This window comes from Spermophilus citellus (genome assembly GCF_964194105.1).
Source record: "Spermophilus citellus genome assembly, chromosome: 7".
Taxonomy (NCBI): Eukaryota; Metazoa; Chordata; class Mammalia; order Rodentia; family Sciuridae; genus Spermophilus; species Spermophilus citellus.
This window is the reverse complement of record NC_138188.1, coordinates 158,602,040-158,624,325: the sequence shown is the minus strand read 5'-3', so window position 1 is coordinate 158,624,325 and position 22,286 is coordinate 158,602,040. Positions and strand designations below refer to the sequence as shown.

At 47.2% G+C, this 22,286-nt stretch overlaps 1 protein-coding gene across 3 annotated transcripts in view; it reads left to right on the top strand.

The window, feature by feature from the left end:
* The window catches only part of VPS26C (VPS26 endosomal protein sorting factor C), a 48,260-nt gene extending 26,438 nt beyond the window's left edge, over positions 1-21,822 (top strand). Inside the window, exons 2-8 of one of the 3 annotated variants that reach the window (XM_081300671.1) lie at positions 2,479-2,622; positions 3,841-3,990; positions 9,498-9,578; positions 11,879-11,953; positions 16,590-16,740; positions 17,283-17,435; positions 20,856-21,822. In XM_081300671.1, the coding sequence (XP_081156797.1) occupies positions 2,479-2,622; positions 3,841-3,990; positions 9,498-9,578; positions 11,879-11,953; positions 16,590-16,740; positions 17,283-17,435; positions 20,856-20,938 (837 nt within the window). In that variant the 3' untranslated portion in view covers positions 20,939-21,822. The remainder of the gene's footprint in view (positions 1-2,478; positions 2,623-3,840; positions 3,991-9,497; positions 9,579-11,878; positions 11,954-16,589; positions 16,741-17,282; positions 17,436-20,855) is intronic. The other 2 variants (XM_081300672.1, XM_081300673.1) reach the window with 2 other exon arrangements.
* The last annotated feature ends 464 nt before the right edge of the window (positions 21,823-22,286 follow it).

Here is a 22,286-nt window from a genome sequence, read left to right as displayed (position 1 = left end):
AGCATATAGCAGGCTGAGGTTGGCTTTCTTCAGCCCATAAGATGGCCAACTGGAGAGGCGTCACCATGCTCCACACCCACTGAACGCAGCCTGGAGTGCGGCTCAGCTGCTCCCAAGGGCGTCTTGCTTCCAGAAGCAGATTTGCTTCTTTTTCTAGTTCCTGCCCCGCTTGCCTCTCACCTCCTGTAGCAGACCTGCCACCTGTCTCTTGGAGTTGAACTGTCTTCAGCTCTGCCCCTGTGGAGCTGGTGGTTGCTTCTTATTCTTTTGGATGGTTTCCAGGAAGCCAAGCGGGGAATTCTGACTTGATGCCTCGTTTTCAGACCTGGAATCCCAGTATGTTTTTGACATTTAATTCCACAGAACAAAAAGGAAAAAACATTACAGTTTGGCAGTGGCCTCTTACAGGGAGAGAAGACAAAACTGGAAAATGTAGTCACTTTTACTACCCTCCAGACAAACTTGGTAGCAGTTTTCTGCCAGACAGCCAGTGATGCTGAGATGAGGGGTGACAGGTGTGTGCTGTGCTCTGTGCCCAGGGTGAACTGTTGGTCTCTGGTAGAAGGTGGACTCACAGACACCTTTCTCTACAACCTTGCCCCACACCTAGCAAGGGGTAGAGAATGGAGCTTCCCTGCTGGAGGCTGGGCTGGGTGGTGATCTTGGCCCAGAGGACAGGACCATCTCTTCCTAATGCTGACGGGTCCCAGGTGTCGGCAGTGCCTGCTTTGACAAACAGCATAGGGGTGGGATGTGCAGTCTGGAGCTCAGGCCACCCCTCAGTGTCTTCTAGAGCACACAGTGTGGGGTCTGCCTTCCTCCTCAACAGGACTTCTGATGGCCTCACCTTTCTTAGGACAGAAATGTGCTGCGTGTCAATGTGCTACATGTCAAAAGCCATGGCTCTTCCCCCCAAGCTGCCATGCACCTGTGGAGATTTCTGTCTCTCATTTCCAGGTTCCTTGGTGTCCTTAAGTCTGTGAGTGCCCCCTCCTGGAGTCCTGGCCCCAGCTGAAGGCCCTGCCTGTTGTGTTGGGTGAGGTGTTGGTACTTTCCCGACCCTTATATCTTATTCTCTTCTTGTTGAGTCTAGACAAAGGTTAGGGGGAAGTTCTTGGTAAGGTCTTGGGGTTTTGTTAATTTTAGTCATCCACGTTCATCCTGCCCTCCTTTGCCAGAACAAGAATTGTCCTTTTTCACAAACAGGGGTCCTAACTCTGTCAAATCATCTTCTGCTTCTAAACTCCTTGGGCTATGCTTAGATTTATCCTATATTCTTTTTTTGTTGGTATGGACTCACTAGACCTGTATATTGTGAAAATGCCTATCAACAAATATATTACTATTTTTTTATTTTCTCCACTATATTGTTTCTTAATTAACTCAAAAAATAACAAGATCATGAAATATTTACCTTGCTTGCTCCCAACGTGCTCCAGTGCTTTGCCCTTCGAACACTCCAGGGTGGCTGTGTGGATGCCACAGTTATAATCAGCCTCTCAGCAATCCACCTGAGATCTGTTCCCAGGAGAATAACTGAAAATGTTGTGCTACCTGGGAACAAATCTATCTGCTAGTGTTGTATTCATTCATAATCATTGGGACATACCAGTTAAGTTATTGGAAAATGTACTAGTGGATTTAAATTTTTTAAAAAATTTAAATTTCTTTTTGAGTTGTACAAAAAGTTAATAGAATTAATTTTATTTAAATTTAGAAGCTATTTCAGAGGAATTCTCATCTGCTTATGAGGTTTCTGTGTTGTTTAGGAACAAAATGAGTTCTCTCTGAATTTGGCTTAAAATGGAAATGACAGCATCTAACTAGACTTCAGGGCTCTGGGGTGGGTAGTGGGACACAGAACAAAACATGAAGCACATTTAAGGCACACAGAATATTCCCTGCTCTCAAAAGTTCACATAACATAAGTATTTGGGGGAGAGATTCTTTGCTGGGTGTCTAGAGAAATGCGAGGTGAGCACGTTTAGACGCCTGCAGCGTGGACGTTTTTTAAATGGTCGGTCTGCATGCTGATTTTCCTTCCTGCTGTTTTTCTTTTTCTTTTTTGGTTTCTTGTCAGCTGCTTTCTGCCATCTGACGGCAGCCACACGGTGTTCTGAAGGTCACTTTAGAAATAGTCATTCTGGGAGGCCGAGAGGACTGTGCTTTCCGAAGTCCCTTGGAAGGGACACTGTGGATGCTTTTGTCGCAGCAGGGTGGGTTGCAATCTGGAGTCAGCCACAGTGGGCTCTGCCCCAGCCAGCTCAGCCTGGCAGGCAGCCATGGGACGAGGGTGCAGCTGTGCTGTGTCGCTGTCCTCAGCACCTTCTTCCCAAGGGACAGACCCCCTCTATCCTGGAATCCACGTCTCCATGATCTTCCCAATCTTTGAATGATTTGATTGTTAAGATGACTTCCTTTTGCCAACAATTGAGGTGAGATGCTCTGATATGATTGGAGGCTGCCTCTTGTCCCCAGGAAATGCTCTCGGGCGTGGTGGTCGTCTCTAGTAAGGATTCCGTCCAGCACCAGGGAGTGTCTTTGACCATGGAAGGAACCGTGAACCTCCAGCTCAGTGCCAAAAGTGTGGGAGTGTTCGAAGCATTTTACAATTCCGTTAAGGTAAGAATGCTTAACTCAGGCTTCGAAAGTTTATGGTATGTTTCACTTGCCCTCTGCCTTTATTGGTGCATTGGTTGTTACTTGCAAGGGAGGGTGGTCACCCCCCTTGCAATACTTACCAATCAACCCCAAAGCATGAAAGCATTTAGATATTTTGTTTCTAAAATTATCCCCTTATGCAAAGTATGCTTTCATTTGTCCCTACTCCGTACATAGGGTTAGGATAACTATGCATGGACTGTCTTCAGCCATTAGAGAGGATAACTATGCGTGGACTGTCTTCAGCCATTAGAGAGATCGGAGCTCCTTTGAGAAGGTGCCTGTGGCCCATGGCCACCCTTGCCTTCCTCCTTCAGGACTGACTTCCCAGCTGTGCATGTTGCTCCTGTCGGGTCTGACATCCAAGTTAGAGGCAGACGGAGCAAGTTGCGGCTCTCCTTGTCACTTAGGGAAGAGTTTTGTGTTCCAGAATGTGAATTTGTTTTCTAGACTTACAGTTTCCTTTTCTTGAAGGCCATATTAACTCTAATGTAGGAAGAAGAGTGAATAGGGAAGGGGGTGCTTCATGGGGGTCCAACTTAGGAATTTCCCATTTTTTTGCCCAGTTCTCTTCTTTTAAGTCACTATTGTTTAGTGATTCCCTTCCTAAGTCCTCAGTTTTCTGAGGGTACTGCTAAACCAAAGCACAGGAAGCGAGTCCCTGCAATCAGTGCTGCCTTCCTCCTGGGAGGCTAGAGAGAAGTTGTGTGCAGGTCACCAGGGCTGGAAGAGGCTGCTCCACTCACCAGCTGCAGTGCCAGGCTCCAAAGGCCAGAGGGACACGGGAACTGGGGCAGCGTGACCCGAGAGGACACAGTCTGATGAGGAGGAGCCGTGGGTCACATGTGCCCCATGGCCAGGCAGCTTCACTGTGCTGTGCCCCCTCTGCATCCTGCACATAGTGATTGTGAGGACAGCTGATGAGAGATTTGGGCAGAAGAGGGGAAATGTGGGCTCAGTTCCTGTTGTGTGCCAAGCCCCTCAACGTCTGATGTTGTAACAAAACTGAAATTTTCATTAAATAAAAATTATCCATGGAAGAGACTTAAAAAAAAAAAAAATAGAACAGACTCCTTGTTCATCTCCAGACCCAGCAGTATCCAGGAGCTCAGGGTGCTGTATCTTTAAGATGATTACCAGACGGCTCTGATTGGAGGGGACATCTGACTTTGTTTGCAGCCAATCCAGATTATCAACAGCACCATAGAAATGGTGAAGCCAGGAAAGTTTCCCAGTGGCAAAACAGAAATTCCTTTTGAATTTCCTCTCTACGTGAAGGGTAACAAAGTCCTGCACGAGACCTACCATGGTGTGTTTGTCAACATTCAGGTGAGTTCCCAAATCCCATGCAGTTGATTTCAGAATTTTTCTGCTGAAAATCGGCTTGGTTGTTTATACTGAAAGTTGACAAATGGATCCAAGAATTTCATACTGGACTTATTGCTGAGTCCTTGCATGGATATTCTGAATTGATTTGTCATTTCCCCTGGCTAACTACATTTCATGTGTGACCATTATTTTTGACAGGAACCAAGCCATAACTTCTTTCTTAAAATTCCTTTGTTTCCTGAGCATTCTTTTGAGGCGCACCAACCTCTGTCACTTTTATTGTTGGGTGATGGAGATGCCCTCTCTTCTCTCTGGCACCAGCACTAATTGTCTGTTTTACTCTTATAAACATCCCTCTGTTTAATTCCCAAGGCTGTTTTTTAGCACAATCACACGTTCTTCATTGAGCAAACCTTGTCAACGAGGGGAAGTGAGTTTGTGACTTCCGTCCACCTCTGCTGGTGAAGGGTGGCTTTCACAGTTCTATTGTTGTCTCCAGAGTGGACTAGTGGTGACTCCAGGCAAGAGGAAGAGCCTTTCCTTTTCAGTGGGAAGAAAGGGACTTTACTCTGTGCCTTGCAGCAGTCTCTCCCTAGAAGTCAAAAAACTCTGCAGCCTCGCCCAGGCACAAAAGGGTTGAAAGTTAGGAATGTGTTTGATTTTTTAAGTTTAGCTGATAATTTGGGCTTGGTAGATACCACTGCCCTGCTTAAAAGATACCAGTTTAAAACAGAAATCCTCCCAGCACTTGGGAGGGTGTAACCAATCATTGGTCTGCATGTGTTTCTGAGCTGCCTGAGGTCTGTCAAGAAGAAACATATGCAGGACAATGACTCCATCTTGCTGTGAAGGAAAAACATGTCTGTGGTTCTTTATGGTTAGTGCACATGCTTCAGGCAGCACATACATCTCTAGCCATAGGCTTGGGGTGACCTCAGGAGTAGCAGCAGTGATGGGGTCCAGTTCAGAGACAGCCGCTGGGGTGCATGCACATACCAGCTGCTGGTCCCCAGACCTGAGCTCCAAACAGCTTTCTAGGCTGGGAGTGTTTCCACCATGAAAGAAAGTGAGTGAAAATGTAAGGAGACTGGAAATATCTCGAGTGTTTCATGTTGAAAACTGCTTTTATTCTGTATCCAGAGTCACTATCCACTGGCTTGTAGTTCTCTCAGTGTTTATGTAATGCTCTAAGGCTATGTTATATCCATTAGAAACTGAGTGGAATGAGATCAGGTTTTTACTGGTCATACTTTTTACTGGTCATACTCTCCTTTATCATTATTTATTAAAAAGTTAACTTGTTTAAACTTGAATCAGAAATCTCACTCTTTTCCAAAGGTTGCCAAGAAAGACATACGGGTGTACACACAAGAGTTGTGCTGTGTCCCTGCTCAGAGTGTATAAACCAGAAGGTGCTTAAAATGCAGCAGGGGAGGGCTGGGGCTGGGGCTGGGGCTCAGTGGTAGAGCGCTCATCTAGCATGTGCGAGGCACTGGGTTTGATTCTCAGCACCACATATAAATAAAATTAGTTAAGTAAAGGTCCATTGACAACTAAAAAATTATTTTAGAAAAATGCAGCAGGGGAGTTAGCAGGTGGTAAATTCCCTAGTAAAGAAATCATTGCCCCTACCCACCTCTTTATTTTGGTCCTCAGATTTTACCATTTGAGGATTAACCTCAGAATGCTATAATTGGGAATTGTGTAAGTCTCCAAATATCTCACAAATTCTAAAGATGAGATTTCTTCTTAGTTTAACTTTGCATTTATTAAGCTTATCACGCTTACCCTATCGTGCTCAGCATTTATTGGTACTTGGCCGTCTTCTATTCTGCAGAACTTGGGGCCCTGTGTACTAGGCAGGCGCTCTGCCACTCAGCAGCACCCAGCCCTGCTCTCATTTTTTTCCATATGTGTTTATTTTTTCTGAATCATTTCAAAGTTAAGATTCTTGACACACTTCATGTCAAAATACCTCAATGTCTATCTCTGAAAAAATAGGCCATCTCCTACAAAATCATAGGTAACATTTTCATTCTTATCAAAATGAACATAAATCATCGAGTGTCATCTAATTCCCATTCTGTATTCACATTTGGTGTTTTTCTGAACAAATCTGCCGAAGAGAAGGTAGGATCATGGCTCTTTGTTCTATTCCATTCTTTTGATTTAAGGACTTGACAGTTTTTCTCTAGTCTTCTTGTCTAGCGGTAGAGCAAGTGCCACCTAGAGAGGACAGCGACTTCCTGGGGCCACAGGGCCAACCTGGCATAGGGGTCCATAGGCCATCACCCCTTCCCATTGCTCACTGGGCTCACTCTGAATATTGACTTAGGCACATTGCTTGGATAAAAGTTTTATTGTTAAGCCTTAATATCACCTTTCTCATACAGACATAAAGAAAGTTTTCATTTATAATTTGAACTGCATTGCGGTTACATATGTAAAAATTACTAGACAATGAAGAGTTTAGAATGCGGCCCAAATTAAACCCCCAGCTCCCTGGGCGCTCTGGCCATTGGTGCTGCCTCTTGGGGAGGCCTAGTGCTTGCCCTGCTCTTCTCAGTTTGGCTCCGTTGAAGTGCCCCTCTGTTTTCAGGCACTGCGTGTGAGAGTCTGTGAGTCTTTCCAGTTGCACTTTGTGCAAATGCCTTTTCATTTTAAAATTATTTAAATCATAGTTAAGTTTTATTATGTATATTCCCCTCTTATGAACAAACTGTCAAGATTGTATACTGTAGCGCAGACTGTACCAGCCCTGCCAAGTCTGCTGATGTGGCACATTCGGGGTTAATTTACAGAGATTCTAGCCCTCCTTTTTCACATTAAAAACACCCTTTACGGGAGTCTACTTTAAAACTGTTGACCGGCATCTTTCTGTATTGCTGTTGGTGTCCTGTTTACCAATAATCAGAGAAGACAATCTTGCACCTCCTTTCAATGTGTTGTTGAGGTTTTTGTCCTGGAGCCCTCTGACTTCCCGTAGCTCATAACCACATGGACGAGCTAGCACCTGGGAAAGATCGTGGTCAGATGAGGTCTGGGCTTCCCAGGAGAGGGATCGCCTCGGTGTTGTGGGAGGATTCAGTGTGGACTTTGGCTGTAGGTGGGAGTGAATTCAAACCCCACCTTTGTGACCCCCCAGTGCCCTCCCTGATCTTGCTTCTATGGGATTAATGAGGGAATGAAGAAGAGTTGGGCACCGGGCCTGACACAGAATGTGCTCGGTGAGTGTTTGCTGAGTGATGGATACATGAGTTAATGACTATTCCTACATGTACCCTGTAGTTCTTGTATTAATATTGTTAGGACCCATCAGGACAGGGCATGCAGAAGAACTTGACACCTCTCCTAGAACAAACATTGATTTTCCTCTTTACTTTCTCCCCTCTCCAAGTGATCACTAGCTGCCCTAAATTACTAATTAATGCTTTCACACTTAAATAGCGGCCAAAGTTGATGCCTGTAATTCACACCCTTCCATTCACAAGTTACAGAGATCCAACTCAAATTAACTTAGGCACAAAAGAGACATTGGATCGTAGAAGCAGCAGTTCCAAAGGAACAGTGTGTCCAGGTTGGAAACCAGGGCTCCAGCCCTTTCTTAGCCAGTCTTCTGCTGTGCCAGCTTTGGCCTCAAGCAGGCTCTTCCCCTGTCATGGCAAGGTGGGCTGCCGATAGGTGCTGCAGCTTGCAATCTACTAGACTGGCAGTTTCAGCAGAGGAGAATTCTTTCCTGTAGTCTCTGAAGAGGTTTGGCCTACTGCTCACTCTGTCCCCAGGTAGAGAGATAGTGGAAGGCATCTAGCCCAAACCCAAGACTGAAATAGAGGGAGGGGAAGTTGGCAGTAGGAAAAGAATCAGAGTCCAGGCCAGCCAGAATTAAGTGTGGCTCGTGCCTGACAGTGAGTGGGATGTACGGCAGTAGAACAGTTTCCTGTTCTGGGCACGCGCTCACACACACTCACACCTGAACACACTACCAGCCCTCACTAAACTTGTCTGGCTAGGAGATTAGATTGAAATCTTGTTAAAGAATATATATATATATTTGCATACATATATATTATGATCATTGCAGACAAGGAATGATTCTTATAAAAAATGTTCTAATCTCCCATAGTATGTTAGATATTTAAGAACTTATTTCATGCAAGATTCACAACTATGCATATAGTCCTAGGTATGAAAATTATTTTTTATATAACTTCAAAATTTTTCCTGGATGATTAAGCAGCAGCTAGCTTTATTAAACATAAGTTATATGATTTTGGGGTATGTTGGGGACAGACTTGGGTATTGCCCAAGCTCTACCACTGAGCTGCACCCTAGCCCCCTGGTTTTGTTTTAAAGACTAGCAAAAAGAAGGTGATCATATCATGGAATTTTGTTTCCAGGCTGCTCTAGGTTCATGGACAGGGACGTGAGGTTGCTGTCTCAGTCCCAAGCTGGCTTCAAGCTCAGTGACCAGCTCTGTTGTGTACTCTGTCTGGGGAGGACAAGCCCCCTTTGCAGTAAGTAGCCAGCAGTGGTCAGCTCAGAAAAGAGAAGCCAGCGGCCAGGTTCAGAGCTGGTGCGCGGCGGCCACATTCCTTTGCCATGGCTCTGTCCCTCACCCGCAGCAGCCATCTGTTGCTGGCCATGGTGAAGTCAGATGGTCCTGAGCTGGCCATGAGTGAGCTGGCTTGTGAATACATAGGGCTTCCCTAACTCCTCCTTTTACTTCTGTATGGATTAGAAGTGCTTCAAATAAAAATGTTAAAAATACTTCCCCTTCTTTATTCCTCCTTAAGATCAAGATGTGAAGAGCTAATTTTTTAGGATCCCTGAGGTCCTGGATCTTTACTTCTGCCTTTACTTCTCTTTAATCAACTAGAAGCCCCCTACGGGTGTGACAGGTGTGAACTGTGAACTTGGCTCTGGTGCCTCACACACTCTGCAGTGTGAGGGAAGAGCTGTGGGCTGGGAGGTGCTGGGTGCTGCTCCGGGCGTTTCTGGTGTTTTCTACTAGATGTCACTTTGTGCCGGGCCTGGCACTCAGTGCTTGCCATGTGTGAGCTAGTTGATGCTCACTACGGGTGGGTATTGATACCCCTATTTTATGGAGGGGCGAGTGGAAGCTCAGAGAAGTTGTTACGCATCTGTGCTCACACAGCGCGGTGGACAGCTGCACTGGGACAGCTCCACTCCTCTGCCATTGCTCTTCTGTCCTCCTGCTCTGGTCTTCACCCAGGTTGTAGGTAAGAAGACCGAGTGTGCTTTCCAGGGGCCCAGCCTCAGAACGACTGTGGGAACAGGCTGAGGAATAACCTTGAAGTGATTTTACTTGTTCTTTGTTTTTGCCTTTATTTGAATATTAACTTCCCCCGTTATGTGTATTACTTTATGAAACAGGTTCATTGGACAAAGTTTCCCTAAAATATGTTACTTCCTTTACCCCTTGAATATCATGCCAAGACGAGCGCAAAGCCCACTAACACTCTGTTCTCTCTGACTTTTCCTTCTAGTACACGCTGCGCTGTGACATGAGGCGGTCTCTGCTGGCCAAAGACTTGACAAAGACCTGTGAATTCATTGTTCACTCTGCTGTAAGCTTTCCTCGGGTCTGCATTGCACCCTGTGCACAAGCGATAAGTTAGCTACTTAGTCTTTGATGGGTGTGTCAGAGACAGGAGATGCCTGGTCAGAGGTGGCCTGCGGCATAAGCACCTCACCCTCACAGTGCTGTTTTTTTCCTTGGTCATGCAGAATCAGCAGTGACCATCAGTGCCTATACTCACTGTGATACTACGTGGTGACAGACTTGTGCTCACTCTGCACTCTCTGGGGCTTTGCTATGGCTGTCTTATATAGAAGTGGCCATGCCTCCTCCCTCCCTGGTCTGTGCCCTGCTCAGACCTCTGGAATTTTGTTTCAAGCTGGAAAGCCCTTTCCATAGCTCTGGTCAGGCTGGGGCTGGCGGGGCAGTGCTCAGGAGCCGTATCTCCCCAGGCTGCAGCTCCCAGGACTACTTTGGTGTGGAGTAGAAGCCTGCACACACTCCACAGTCCCCGCCACACACCTTAACCAGTGGGGCCGCCATAGAGTGTCAGGCTAGTCAGCTTGGTTTTGTAGAAAATATGGGCTTGCATTTCTGTGTTACACTATTATGAAATATCTGTGGTTTGGGGTTTTCTTTTGGGGGGGGGCGGTACCAGGGATTGAATCCAGGGGCACTCGACCACTGAGCCACATCCCCAGCTCTATTTTTTGTATTTTATTTAGAGACAGGGTCTCACTGAGTTGCTTATTAGCACCTCGCTTTTGCTGAGGCTGGCTTTCAAATCAAGATCCTCCTGCCTCAGGCCCCCAAGCCACTGGGATTACAGGCATGTGCCACTGCACCAAGCTATGGAATCTTTTAAGTAGTAAATAAAAACACAAGACCTAAATCTGCTGTGTGTGAGATTGGCAAAATCACAGATGTCCTCTGTTCACCTACATTCTTTTTGTCATTTTTTTTAGAGCTTTTGTAGTTTCCCTTTCCTGTTAAATTTTTTAATACTCATAGTGTTAAGAGTCTCTTTCAGTGATAAACTATGTTGTATACATTTGTATAAAACACTTTAAAAATGTTTCCTCTTTTTTTTTTTGGAAGTTACTTGGTTTAGATGGCTATTTCTCTTTTTTCCATCAACAGTCTTAAAATTGAAGCAAAACAAAATTTTTATGTGGATTACCCTCCCCAAAAGAGTCTTCTATGTCCTTGATAAAAAGTCTCAAGTTTTGTGAAGAATGAGTCCAAGTGGCTCCCTACCCAGGGCCAGCCCCCAGGTTATGCCTCCCCCAGTCCCCAGACTGAGACCACCGAGCCCTTTTTGGTGGCATGGGCAGCAGTGAGTACTTCCAGGCCGTCTGTCACCACGTGGCCTTCAAGTGTCGTGTCTTTTGGGTGAATGGTTTCAGAAGAAGGCCAAAGCATACTGTGGCCTATAGTTTATAAGGTCAATGTTTCTTTAAATGCTGCAAAGAAGAGTATTTTCACTAAAGAATACTCATGAACCTGTTAAGTCAAAGAGTGTATTCAAGAAGAATATTCATTGTCATGAGCTCATGGTGAGTGAGTGACCTTGGCCTTGCTCAGTGCCTGGCCCCACCCTGCTGCCTGGGTCCTGCTGACCTGCCCTTCCTCTGCCCACTCCCTGGGTCTTGCTGGCCTTTTGGATCCTGGCTCCTGGTAGAAGCCCATGGCAAGCGTGGTTGCAGTGTGGCTGTGTGGATGGATTCTTGGAGAATGTAATGTGGAGATGATCCCTGTTAGTTGATGTGGGTGGCATCCACGGTTCATTTTTAGGTCTGATTCTTCCAGGTAATGGCTGTGTAGCTCTGAGGCTGACAGCACTGGCCCAGGTGCCTCATTCCACCACCACTCACAGCTCTACAGGCAGCCAGCAGGGCACCGACCTCCGAGCCTCACTTTCCCATGTATGATGGTAACCATCTGGGAGGAGTGGACAGCCTCATGAGACTCAGCACGTAGTAGACCCTCCAGTGTTAGCTCTCCTTCTCAGAGAAGGGTTTAAGATGATACTTCCCAGAATACTGCTTTGCTTTATAGATGTAATTCTAACATTCTGAACCCATAAAGCGCCTTGGAGATTTTGACACCCTTCCCATATTACAGATGAAAAGATGAGTCCTCACGCGGGGCAGGGCGGGGCGGGGCGGAGGAATTTGACAAAGAGCACAGCCGTGTTTTTTGCAGAGCTGTGTTTGTGTTTGGAAGCCAAGTCTTTTCCTTAGTACCAAGTCCCTCCTGGTTCTTTAAAGAGGGCAACACCTTTGGGCCTGCAGAGCTCTTTAGCCCTGGCCCTCAGCCTGCTGACTGCAGTTCTACCTTCCATTCCAGCCTCAGAAGGGGACATTGACTCCAAGCCCTGTGGACTTCACCATCACCCCAGAAACTTTACAGAACGTCAAAGAGGTAACCGGTTCCTCTCATTCCACTCAGATGCCATGGGTTTTCCTAGTGACCAGACCCCATGACCAACTGTTCTTTAGCTGGGAACTGAGCCATGGTGAGAGGATTCCTGATTGTTTCTGTACACTAATTAGTTGGTACTTTCAGTTTGATCTCATGTTGAACTCAGCTTAGGAGAAGAATGTGGTTTAAAAGTTCCTTGTCTGTTTGTGGTTTTGCTTGTTTTTTTGAGATGGAGTCCTCTGTGTTGCCCATGCTGGCCTCAAACCTCTGAGCTCAAGTGATCCTCCTGCCCCAGTCCCCTGAGCAGCTGGGCCTGTGGTGTCCAGCTTGCTTTTTTTTTTTTCATATATATATGTATATGTATATCTTTTTTTTTAAGTTAGATATAATACCTTTATATAATACCTTTATTTTATTTATTTTTATGTGGTGCTGAGGATCAAACCCAGGGCCTCACACGTGCTAGGCAAGTGCTGTACCGCTGAGCCACAAGCCCACCCCCAGCTTGCTTTTGACCATGGGTAGTCATCTCAGTCTTGCTGCACCGTGGGCCCCAAACCCCCTACTCCTTCATTTCTCAGGTCAGCTGAGGTCTGCCTGCCCATGGCCTCTGGTCAGCCTCTGTTAATATTTAGTTGGTAGTTTCTCCCAGCAGCATTCCTGGCAGGCAGAGGATAGGAGGCAAGTGCTTTTCAAAGATTCCAGCAATCTCCCCACACCAGGGTGTTTACCCCGGTGCACACAGAAGTCAGGGCAGCAGCCCAGCCAACCCTGCAGGGCTGCACTCACAGACAGCAGCTCTCGGCCATCTGCCTCAGCTTGTGTGGACCAGTTCCACCACGCGACCAGTGCACTGGTTTCATTAAAGAGGTTCTTGGCATAAAAGTTAGCTAGTTAGATCGAAATAAACACACAGACTCAGTTACCTTTTTCTATGACCAGGTCCGAGACGGCTCTCCCTCTGAACTCACACCTCGAACCACCCGGTAGGGCAGCAGGGATTACTCAGGGCTAGCAGGAGAGAGAGAGAGAGCACACCAGGGAGTGGCCTTTTATTGGGGAACAAGAAATTCAGGGGAGAATTCCATCCAGTGAAGGTTGAGGGGGGCAGCACTCCAAGGTCAGGGTCAGTGATTGGCCCCAGGGTCAGTGGTCAGTCACACCCCCACACAGACAGGCTCTCGCACCAGGAGAGGGCCGGGAAAGCTCCGACACAGTTTAGCCAGAGCGCCTCACACCCAAACCGGGAGTTGCCCAATCACGTGTGAGAATGGCTCCCCACAGACCAGCACTCATCCGCTGCTGTCAATTTTCTTCAGTTTTTTTTTCTTTTTTTTAAGATATCTATTTCTTGAGGAAGTAGGGAATTCCTACAGCTCCTTCTGGACAGAACTTTCTTCTTGACTAGTTCTTCATTTTACTTACTGGAAAATACAGATTAGAACTGGGTTGAGGGAAAGTTTGGGATGACCTCATCCCCGGGGAGGTATAAATAAGGCAAGTTACGTATGTCATGGGTTTCAGAACCTGCTGGAAGGTTCACAACTCCTCTGCCATTTTCCATGGCTCCTTCTCCTTAGAGAAGGGAGCATGTGGCTCAGGAGGCCATTCGGGTTCCTGTGCCCCAACTCGGCAGCGTGGTCCCTCTCCAGGCCCCTGTCCTCCTGGGCAGCCCCTTCAGTGCTCACGCTGCGCCTCCCTCTCTCCTGGCTCCTCTGTGTGTGGGGCAGATTTCTCTTTTTCTTGCTCTTATTCTCCAGAATTCATTGGTTCTTGGTTGCCAATTTACGAGTGAGGACCTGGTAAGTGGCTTGGTTAAGGAGACTCTTCCCCCACCTGAGTGAGCATCAGGCTTCCCAGGAGAAGTGCACACTGAGTTTGCACTGAGGGTCACACGGGGAGTGGGAAGTGTGTGCAGGCAGCCTGTCCTCTGGGTGTTGGGCTCACTGACCTACACTGTGGCCTTAAATGACTTGGGACACTGCCCTGTCCTGCCCCGATCTGCCCTCAGAGTCTCCTAAGTAGGAAGTCCCAACTCTTCACGGCTTCGCTACCCTATGATGAGTCACCTTGAGATGTCTCTTTGGCCCCCACAGTGATCACAGGCAGCCGGTGGGCACTCTTGCATGCTGCCCTCTCCGCCAACTGGAGGTCTGTGGTGCCTGCACTCTTGCAGTGTCTTGGGCAATCACTTGTTCTTTTTGTGTTTTTTTCGTGATGCTGGGGACAGACCTAGGGGCCTCACTGCAGCTCGGCAAGCCTCCCCAATGAGCTGTACCCCAACCGCCATAATCCACTTTTTATCTGACAGAAATGCTTCACTGGGTGGAGTCCAGGGGGTGTTCCTCGCAGCTTGACTAGTATAAGTTTCTTTGCTTTTTATTTATAAATGAAAAAGAATGTCTTTCATTATGACAGAAGCATTTATGTTTGTTGTTAGACAATAACATAAATCAAAATAAAATTGCTTATTTATAAAATACCATGGTGGGGTGCTGGGGCTGTAGCTCAGTGGGAGAGCACTGGCCAAGCATGCGTGAGACACCTGGTTAGATCCTCAGCACCACATAAAAATAAACAAACAAAATGAAGGCATTCTGTCCATCTACAACTACAAAAAGAATTTTTTAAAATACCATGGTGGGTTTTGTTTGCTGTTTTTTAAGTAGAAAAGGGATTTATTGGAAGGGTAAGGTGGCTCACAGATCCTACAGGAAGGCTGGAGACCAGACTCAGAAAATAGTGCAAATTGATTTTTGTTTGCAGATGCTAATGTCACCACCGGGAGGATGGAAAAGAGTGTTTTGAGGTGGACATAGAAAACTTTTCCTATTTCATCAGTTGCCTTAAAGAATTTTAATGTGAACTGTTACCGCTTTTTTATTTTTCCAAACAAATTTTTTTTTTTTTTTTTTTATGTGTAGTTATTTTGTCTTCAACCAAGACATTTTTAGAGGCTGTATCTTTGGGAACCATCAGGTAGAGAGCTCCCTGCTCTTCAGTTTGAGATAAGTGCTGGTCAGTTGGTGGCCCCCCGCCCCTGTGACCATTGCCACTTCAAATGGCTGGTCTGAGTTTAGATGAGCAGAAGTTGAAAATACTGGCCTAGTTTTAAAGACTCAGTATGAAAAAGAGAATGTAAAATATCATAGATAAATTTTTATATTGATTATATGTGGAAATGATAACATTTTGGAAATATTGGTTAATTTCTTTTGTTTTTGCTTTTTTAATGTGGCTACTAGAAAATTTTAAATAACATAATGTAGCTAATTACAAATTTTATTTGTAATTAATTATAAATTAGTTACAAATAAAATTATAGTGTAATTTTATTTATTTACTTTTAAAAGTTTTTTTGGTACTGGGGAATGAACCCAGGGGTGTGCCTGAGCTACATCACCAGCTATTTTTTATTTTATTTTGAGACAGGGTCTCACAAAGTTGCTGAGCCTGGCCTCCGACTTACAAACCTCTTGCCTCAGCCTCCCGAGCACTGGGATTGTAGGAGTATGCCACCATACCTGGCTACACATGTAATTTTAAATGACATTTGTGACTTTGTTGAATTTCTGCCGGACAGTGGTGTACTAAACTCTGAAATGCTCTCAGTGACTGGGACATGGCAGAGGTGCAGATGCCAGGAATAGCTGTCTCACTCTCTAGACTGTTTCCCACAAGACCATCCTTCGTGACCGTCCCTCGCTCTCAGCCAGCTTTCTGTTTACAGAGAAAAGAGCCAAAGCGTTTGTCCAGCCTTAAGGAGGACACCTTTCTTTTTTTTTTTTTAATATTTTTTTAGTTATACATGGGCACAATAACTTTATTTTGTTTATGTGGTGCTGAGGATCGAAGCCAGGGTCTCACACATGCGAGGCGGGCGCTCTACTGCTGAGCCCCAGCCCCAGCCCCAGCCCAGCAGCTTTCTTAATATGCACAAAGTCCTGAATTCAGTCCTCAGTACTGCAAAATAATTTGCAGTGAAAAAAACCAAATTCCTTGAAATAAAATAAATGTCTTAGCTTTTCGAAAATTGCCATATAGGGGGCTGGGGATGTGGCTCAAGCGGTAGCGCACTTGCCTGGCATGCATGTGGCCCAGGTTCGATCCTCAGCACCACATACCAACAAAGATGTTGTGTCCGCCGAGAACTAAAAAATAAATATTAAAAATTCTCTCTCTCTCCTCTCTCACTCTTTTAAAAAAAAAAAAAAGAAAATTGCCATATAGGGAACAATTTAAAGTTGATTCTTTCCCTTTTTTTTTTTTTTTTTTTGGTGACTGGATGCCCTTTGCCAACTTCCTGAGACCTTTTATGTCTTACCGGCTGAGACAGGAGACTTCTGGATCTGAGTGGAGGTCGGCCTGGGTGGAACCCTCGGGTCCTTCTGTATAGTCCATCAGGTGCTCAGGTGCTGTGTGCACATGTGCAGCTGTGGAATGAACCCGTCTCCTGCTGCACAGGCTGATGGGTGATGTGGTTATGTCGCTCCTGTCTTCCCGTTTCCTAAAACAGGACCCCGTGTACCCTGTACTAGTAACTCAGCTTTGTTTTCAGGATTTATACCAAAGTAGCTATCTAGTAATTTTGGCTTTTCCCTTACACTCCTGATATATTTGTTTTTGTTTGTTTTAGAGAGCTTTGCTCCCCAAATTCCTCATTAGAGGACATCTCAACTCAACCAACTGTGTTATCACACAGCCACTGACAGGAGAGCTGGTAGTGGAGCACTCGGATGCCGCCATCCGCAGCATAGAGCTGCAGCTGGTCCGCGTGGAGACCTGTGGTAAGGCCCTGCTGGTTGCAACTGTCCAGCCTCTGCCTGCTGCTCTAGAGATGATGTAGGTGGAGGCAAAATAAGATCTAGTCTCTTTTTGCCATAAATGTGTCTTAGTTTGTTCTCTGTTGCTATAACAAAATACTCGAGACCACGCAGTTTATAAGGAATAGAGGCTAATTTGGTTCATGTTCTTGGTACATGATGCCAACATCTGTTGAAGGCCTTTTTGCTACATCCCGTCAAGGAGGAGGGCATTCCATGGCGAGAAAGACCAAGTATACCAAAGATAACTCACTTCTATAACACAGCCATTCCTTCAACAGCCCACTCAGCACAGCTACCTCCTGAAGGCCTCACCTCCAAATACCACTGACCTGTTAATTTGGGACATTAAGTTGCTCACCTAACCATTGCAGTGTGTTTGAGGAAAGTGAAATATGGAAGGTGGACCTCTAGGATTCTGCAGAACTGGAGAAGTGGGCCAGTGTGTTGATGCAGGTTGGCAGTGTTGACGGGGACTGGTGATCTGCTGTTTCCTCTGTTCCCAGGGTGTGCAGAAGGCTATGCACGTGATGCCACAGAGATCCAGAACATTCAGATTGCCGATGGGGACGTCTGCAGGGGCCTCTCTGTCCCTATACACATGGTCTTCCCCAGGCTCTTCACCTGCCCCACGCTGGAGACCACCAACTTCAAAGTGGGCAAGTAGCGCTCCCTCAGTCCCGCTGGGCGGGTTCTGGGGAGGTGTGGACCACTCAGGTTGTGCAGCTCAGATACTCAGGCCTTGTCCCTCAGCCAAACCTCACTACTGTGCCAGCCTGGGGAATAGCAGTGGGTAGCCACGTTTCTGCAGATTAGGGCAGGTGACTCTACGCTCTGTGAGGGACAGGCAGGCAGAAGGAGTAGTGTGGAAGGGACATCAAGATCAGTTCCTCTGCTAGGGCCAGGTGGGAACAGTGACGCTCCTGGGATGAATGTCAGTCATCAGGAGGCCCCTGGGCATTTTCCCTGAATCCGTGTGTGAATGTTTGACCACCAATCCGAATCATGTCCCAGCTAGTGTTCTGTCCCGCTTTTTTTCCTTTAACATATCATGAACATTTCGGTGGGTTTTTTTTTTTTTTAACTTTTTTTTTTTATGAGAGAGTGAGGGGGGGGAGAGAGAGAGAATTTTAATATTTATTTTTTAGTTATTGGCGGACACAACATCTTTGTTGGTATGTGGTGCTGAGGATCGAACCCGGGCCGCGCTGCATGCCAGACGGGCGCACTACTGCTTGAGCCACATCCCCAGCCCCATTTCGGTGGGTTTAAGTCTTTTTACCAAATGTTTTTTGGTTTTGAGGGTCTTTTTTTTTTTTTTTTTTTTTTTTTTTGAGACAGGGTCTTGCCATGTTACCCAGCCTGGCCTTGAAATTTGGGTTCAAGTGATCCTCCTGCCTTAGCCTCCCAAGTTGCTGGGACCATAGGTGTGTCTGCCTGTCCTACTAGATATTTTAATGACATGTCCCTCCTGTTAAAAATCGTCATGCTGATAAGATTCATTTGGGAGGTCACCCACTCTAAAGAGGTAGACACAGCGTAGGAGAGTCTGCGAGTGACTTCAGCACTTCCTGGCACAACTTTGCAGATGGTTGAAAAGACCTCAGTAAGAGTTCCCTGGGCTTTCCCGGAACACTTCTGAGCCTTGCCTGAGGCTCGCTAACAAACATGTATGACAAGGGGATTTTGGTGATGGCTTCTGCTGTTATTCTGCTCTATTGAGAAGTGGGAACTTTTCCCCAAGACCAGTATGTTTGTGTTAATGTCACATCCCCCTGAGTCATTGTGCATTATTATTAGTCCATGAGGAACTTTAAAAATTATACTGTGAGTTTAAATTATAACTTAATTCAAAACATAAGTCTGTGTAGCTTCCTCACCAAGCTTGTATTACCAGAGGGAAGGTTGGTGGCACCTGCCACAGTGTCACTGGGCACTACTTGCATTTTCTTTGCATGTGCTGTGGACGTGAGCCCTAGGGCAGGGCTGGCCAGTACAGGTGGAAGCACAGTTTAGTATTTGTAGAATTCTGGGTCCTTCTGTAAGATGTCACATTATAGTGAGAGCCTGTTAGGGTCAGGACACAGGGTCAGTCTACTGTCCCCAGGACGCATGGGCAGCAGAGTCTGGAGAAAGGCCTTGCGCAGGTCAGACTTGACCCAAGCAAAGACCCTATGGCTGACTACGAAAGCACACTTGTGATGGTTGTCGATTAGATGGCCCTGCCCGTGGCACAACATCCACAGGTGCCCAAGCCAGAGGTGCAGGCGGCGGCCCCTCCCCCACAGCCCTATTTCCACACTCAGAAGTGGCCTCTCTCCCAGACCCCTGGTGTCCTCCTGGAGGACAGTGTCAGGCAGGTTTTCCTTTTATACTCTGTGGCACTGTGCATCTTATTCCAAAGAATGTTTTCTACTTCAGAATACCTCAAATTTAAATTGAGGAAGAAGATCTTGAATGTTGAATTCTTGGCTTGGTTTTTCTAAATAAACTGCAGAAAAGTACAAAAATTGTTTTTTTTTCTGCTGTGCTTTATATTAAGTGCCTAATTTTTTTTTTTTTTTTAGATTCACTAGAATTTTCAGAGGAAGCAAATCCAGGAAACTGTCAATCAACACATATTAAAAATGCCTGTCCATATAAAAAATGCCTGTCCTCCAGTCAGGAGATCAGTGATTCTCTTGTCCTCAGCCTGATGCCAAGTCAGGTTTAGAACTTAAAAATGAGTAGCAGGTGGTTAGTGTGGGTCTCTGTAGAAAAGAAGTTACCTGTAACCATTGGTTAAGGAGCTGTGGCCTCACAGAAGCCCCAAGGTCCTCTTCCTGTTGGCTGTGGGGAAGAGTTTGGAGCGGGGACCCTGGACCGCTTGGCCTTCATGCACCTGCCAAGCAGGTGTGGACACTGTGCAGGCATGGCCACTGGAAGCCAGGCCAATTCTCAGGGAGAGGATCAGTGATCAGAAAAGGTCCAGGAGCCTCCGGGTAGGGAGGTCAGGTGTGAGCATTGTGTCCTGCATTAAGGCAGGATCTCCACGTGTCCTCCTCTGCATGCCAACCACAAGTGGCTGCAAATGTGAGGGTCAGGCCTGATCTGGAGGCCTGCTGGAGTGTCAGGAGCTGCAGGGGGATGGCGCTCAGGGCGTCAGGAGCTCCTGGGTGAAACGGCTGTTCTGCCAAGTGTTCTCAGCTAAAAGTGAAAGCCAGTGCCAGCCCCGAACACAGGCCCCCTGCCTGCTGGGCACCAGTCTGTGCAGCTTCACACTCCTTCCTCCCGGGGCCACAACAAGACAAGGGAGTTGGAGGGATTAGTGGTGAGCAGGGCTCAGAAGACAGCCAAGAGGCCATTTCTTATAGTGTCAGTTATCAAAGGAAGGAAAGAAACACGTGCTTGACTGCTGTTGTGGCCGATTTGGGGAGAAGGCAGCCACATCACGGGGGCATAGACCCCAAATGCAGAGCCGAGCTTCTGCAGTGTGTGCTGGGCGCCCCCTTGGGCCAGCGCACTTCTCTGCCACACAGAGCCCTTCCTCCCCTGCTCTTGATGCCAGGGGAGGCACCTGGCTCCTTTTTGCAGGAGGCACCCGCCTCACATGCACCCCTTCTGTGGTATCAGTCAGGCTTGTCTGTAGTAGCTACAGAGCTGGTGAAGAAAGAATCCTGTTTGCTGAAAGGTGAGGGCCAAGCGTTTAAACAGGCACTTCAGGCAAGTTTAGCAACGTCCAGAGGAATAACAAACGGTCATTCTTCCTGAAGCTTATCACTTGGGGACTGGAGGGGCACCCACCCTTAAGAATTGCAGGAAAGGTGAAAATAAAGCAAAAACAGTATCTGTTAATCAAGAGAATTCGAGGGTGTTCTGTTTGGAACAGGAGGACAGAGAGGTGACGAAGCTCAGGAGCCCTGTTCCCAGACAAGGCAGAGGTGCGCCCTGAGGGTCTGGGTGGCTGGAAGGCAGGGTGACGCTGCAGGGGAGACTATGCAGGTGGCGCCGGGCCCCCTCTGTGGAGCTGCACCTCTGAGGTTGGCATTGCTCTGCCCACTACCTGTTCCTGAGCCGAGTCCCTTCCTTTCTCTCCACAGAGTTCGAGGTGAACATCGTGGTGCTGCTTCACGCCGACCACCTCATCACAGAGAACTTCCCGCTGAAACTCTGCCGGACGTAACCAGAGGCGGGAAGGTGGAGTGGCCAGGTGGTAGGCCAGCTCCTCCCCTGACTCGGGCCAGAGCCACGCTGGCAGCACACGTGTCTTGTGATCTGCCTTGGAAAGGAATCTGGCTCCTCGGTTGCCCCCTTCTCCCAGGTTTCCTGGGCTGTTCGCAGACCTCTGGACACCCAGGCTCGCCTCCTAGAAGACGCTCCAGGAGAACACCCCGCTCCCATCCCTGTTCCTTTCAGTTTCAGTAAAGCACTGTGCCTGCAGTCTGGGCTCTGCTGGAAGGTGAGGTCACGCGCACAGAGGGAACCCTAACTTGCTAGTGGACAGACATAGCGAGGGGCCTCTGGCAGTAAAGGGTCAGCAGCCAGGTGACATCCAGAACAGCCACTAGCATGCTCGTTGCTCGAGTTTGTGGACCCCTCCCAGGAGGATGTCCCACCTGAGTCTGTAGTTCTTTGTAACATTTCTCCATAAACTCCAAAAGCTTTAGGGAACTGGGAAAATCACTCTTGCTCTCAGGATTGGGAGGACCTGGTAGCGCTGGTTGGGGCTGGGGTCCAGAACTGGCACGAATCCCCTGCTGCCACATTCCTGGAACAAGATGCAAGGCTGTGGGAGGCGAATGCAGGTGAGCTGCTCTTGTTACAGGGCAGGTTCTGAATGGCAAGAGACTGTGCCCGGGGCAGTGGAGGCCCCACCATGGGGTAGTGCCAGGAGGACACCCTTGAGCAAATGAACTTGGCCTGGCCTAACCCACCCGAGGGCCCTGTGCTTTCAGCCAAGTGTTTTGACATGCAGCCAGTTTTTGCCTCAGCCTTGAATTATGGTTCACTGTTTTTGGCGAGTCTGTTGCAATAAATTTCTTCCTTCAAACCCTGCCATTGTTTGTTGGCCCACAATTAGCAAGACCTCAGAAATAAGCCATGCCGCTGTGCAACTGGGGCCTTCCTTGGTGGGCCCTCCTGAAGGCGTGGGGGTGCTGCACTCCCACTGTCCCCTGTGTGTTTGGTGCAAAGCCAGGCCCTGCCCACAACAGCCAACACCTGAGTTCTGTTATGTCAGCTACGATAGCGATGTGAGGTCCAGCGTAGAAGGAATGGCAGCCTGGCCTGGCCGAGGCCCTGCCCTGTCCTAGGACTTTACAGTGAAACTGGCGGGATTTAGCCGAGTTACTGAAAGTAGGTTCCCAAAGAACACATTTCTGCTCTGTAAATCTTTTATATGCACATGAACTAAAGATTATCTGTCCTTGATGATACGTTTAAACTGAGTAGCTGGAAATAAAGAGCCTTTACTTTCTGCCATATTTCTGAGGAATAAATCATTTTTAATAAAAAAAACTAAAAGACAATTT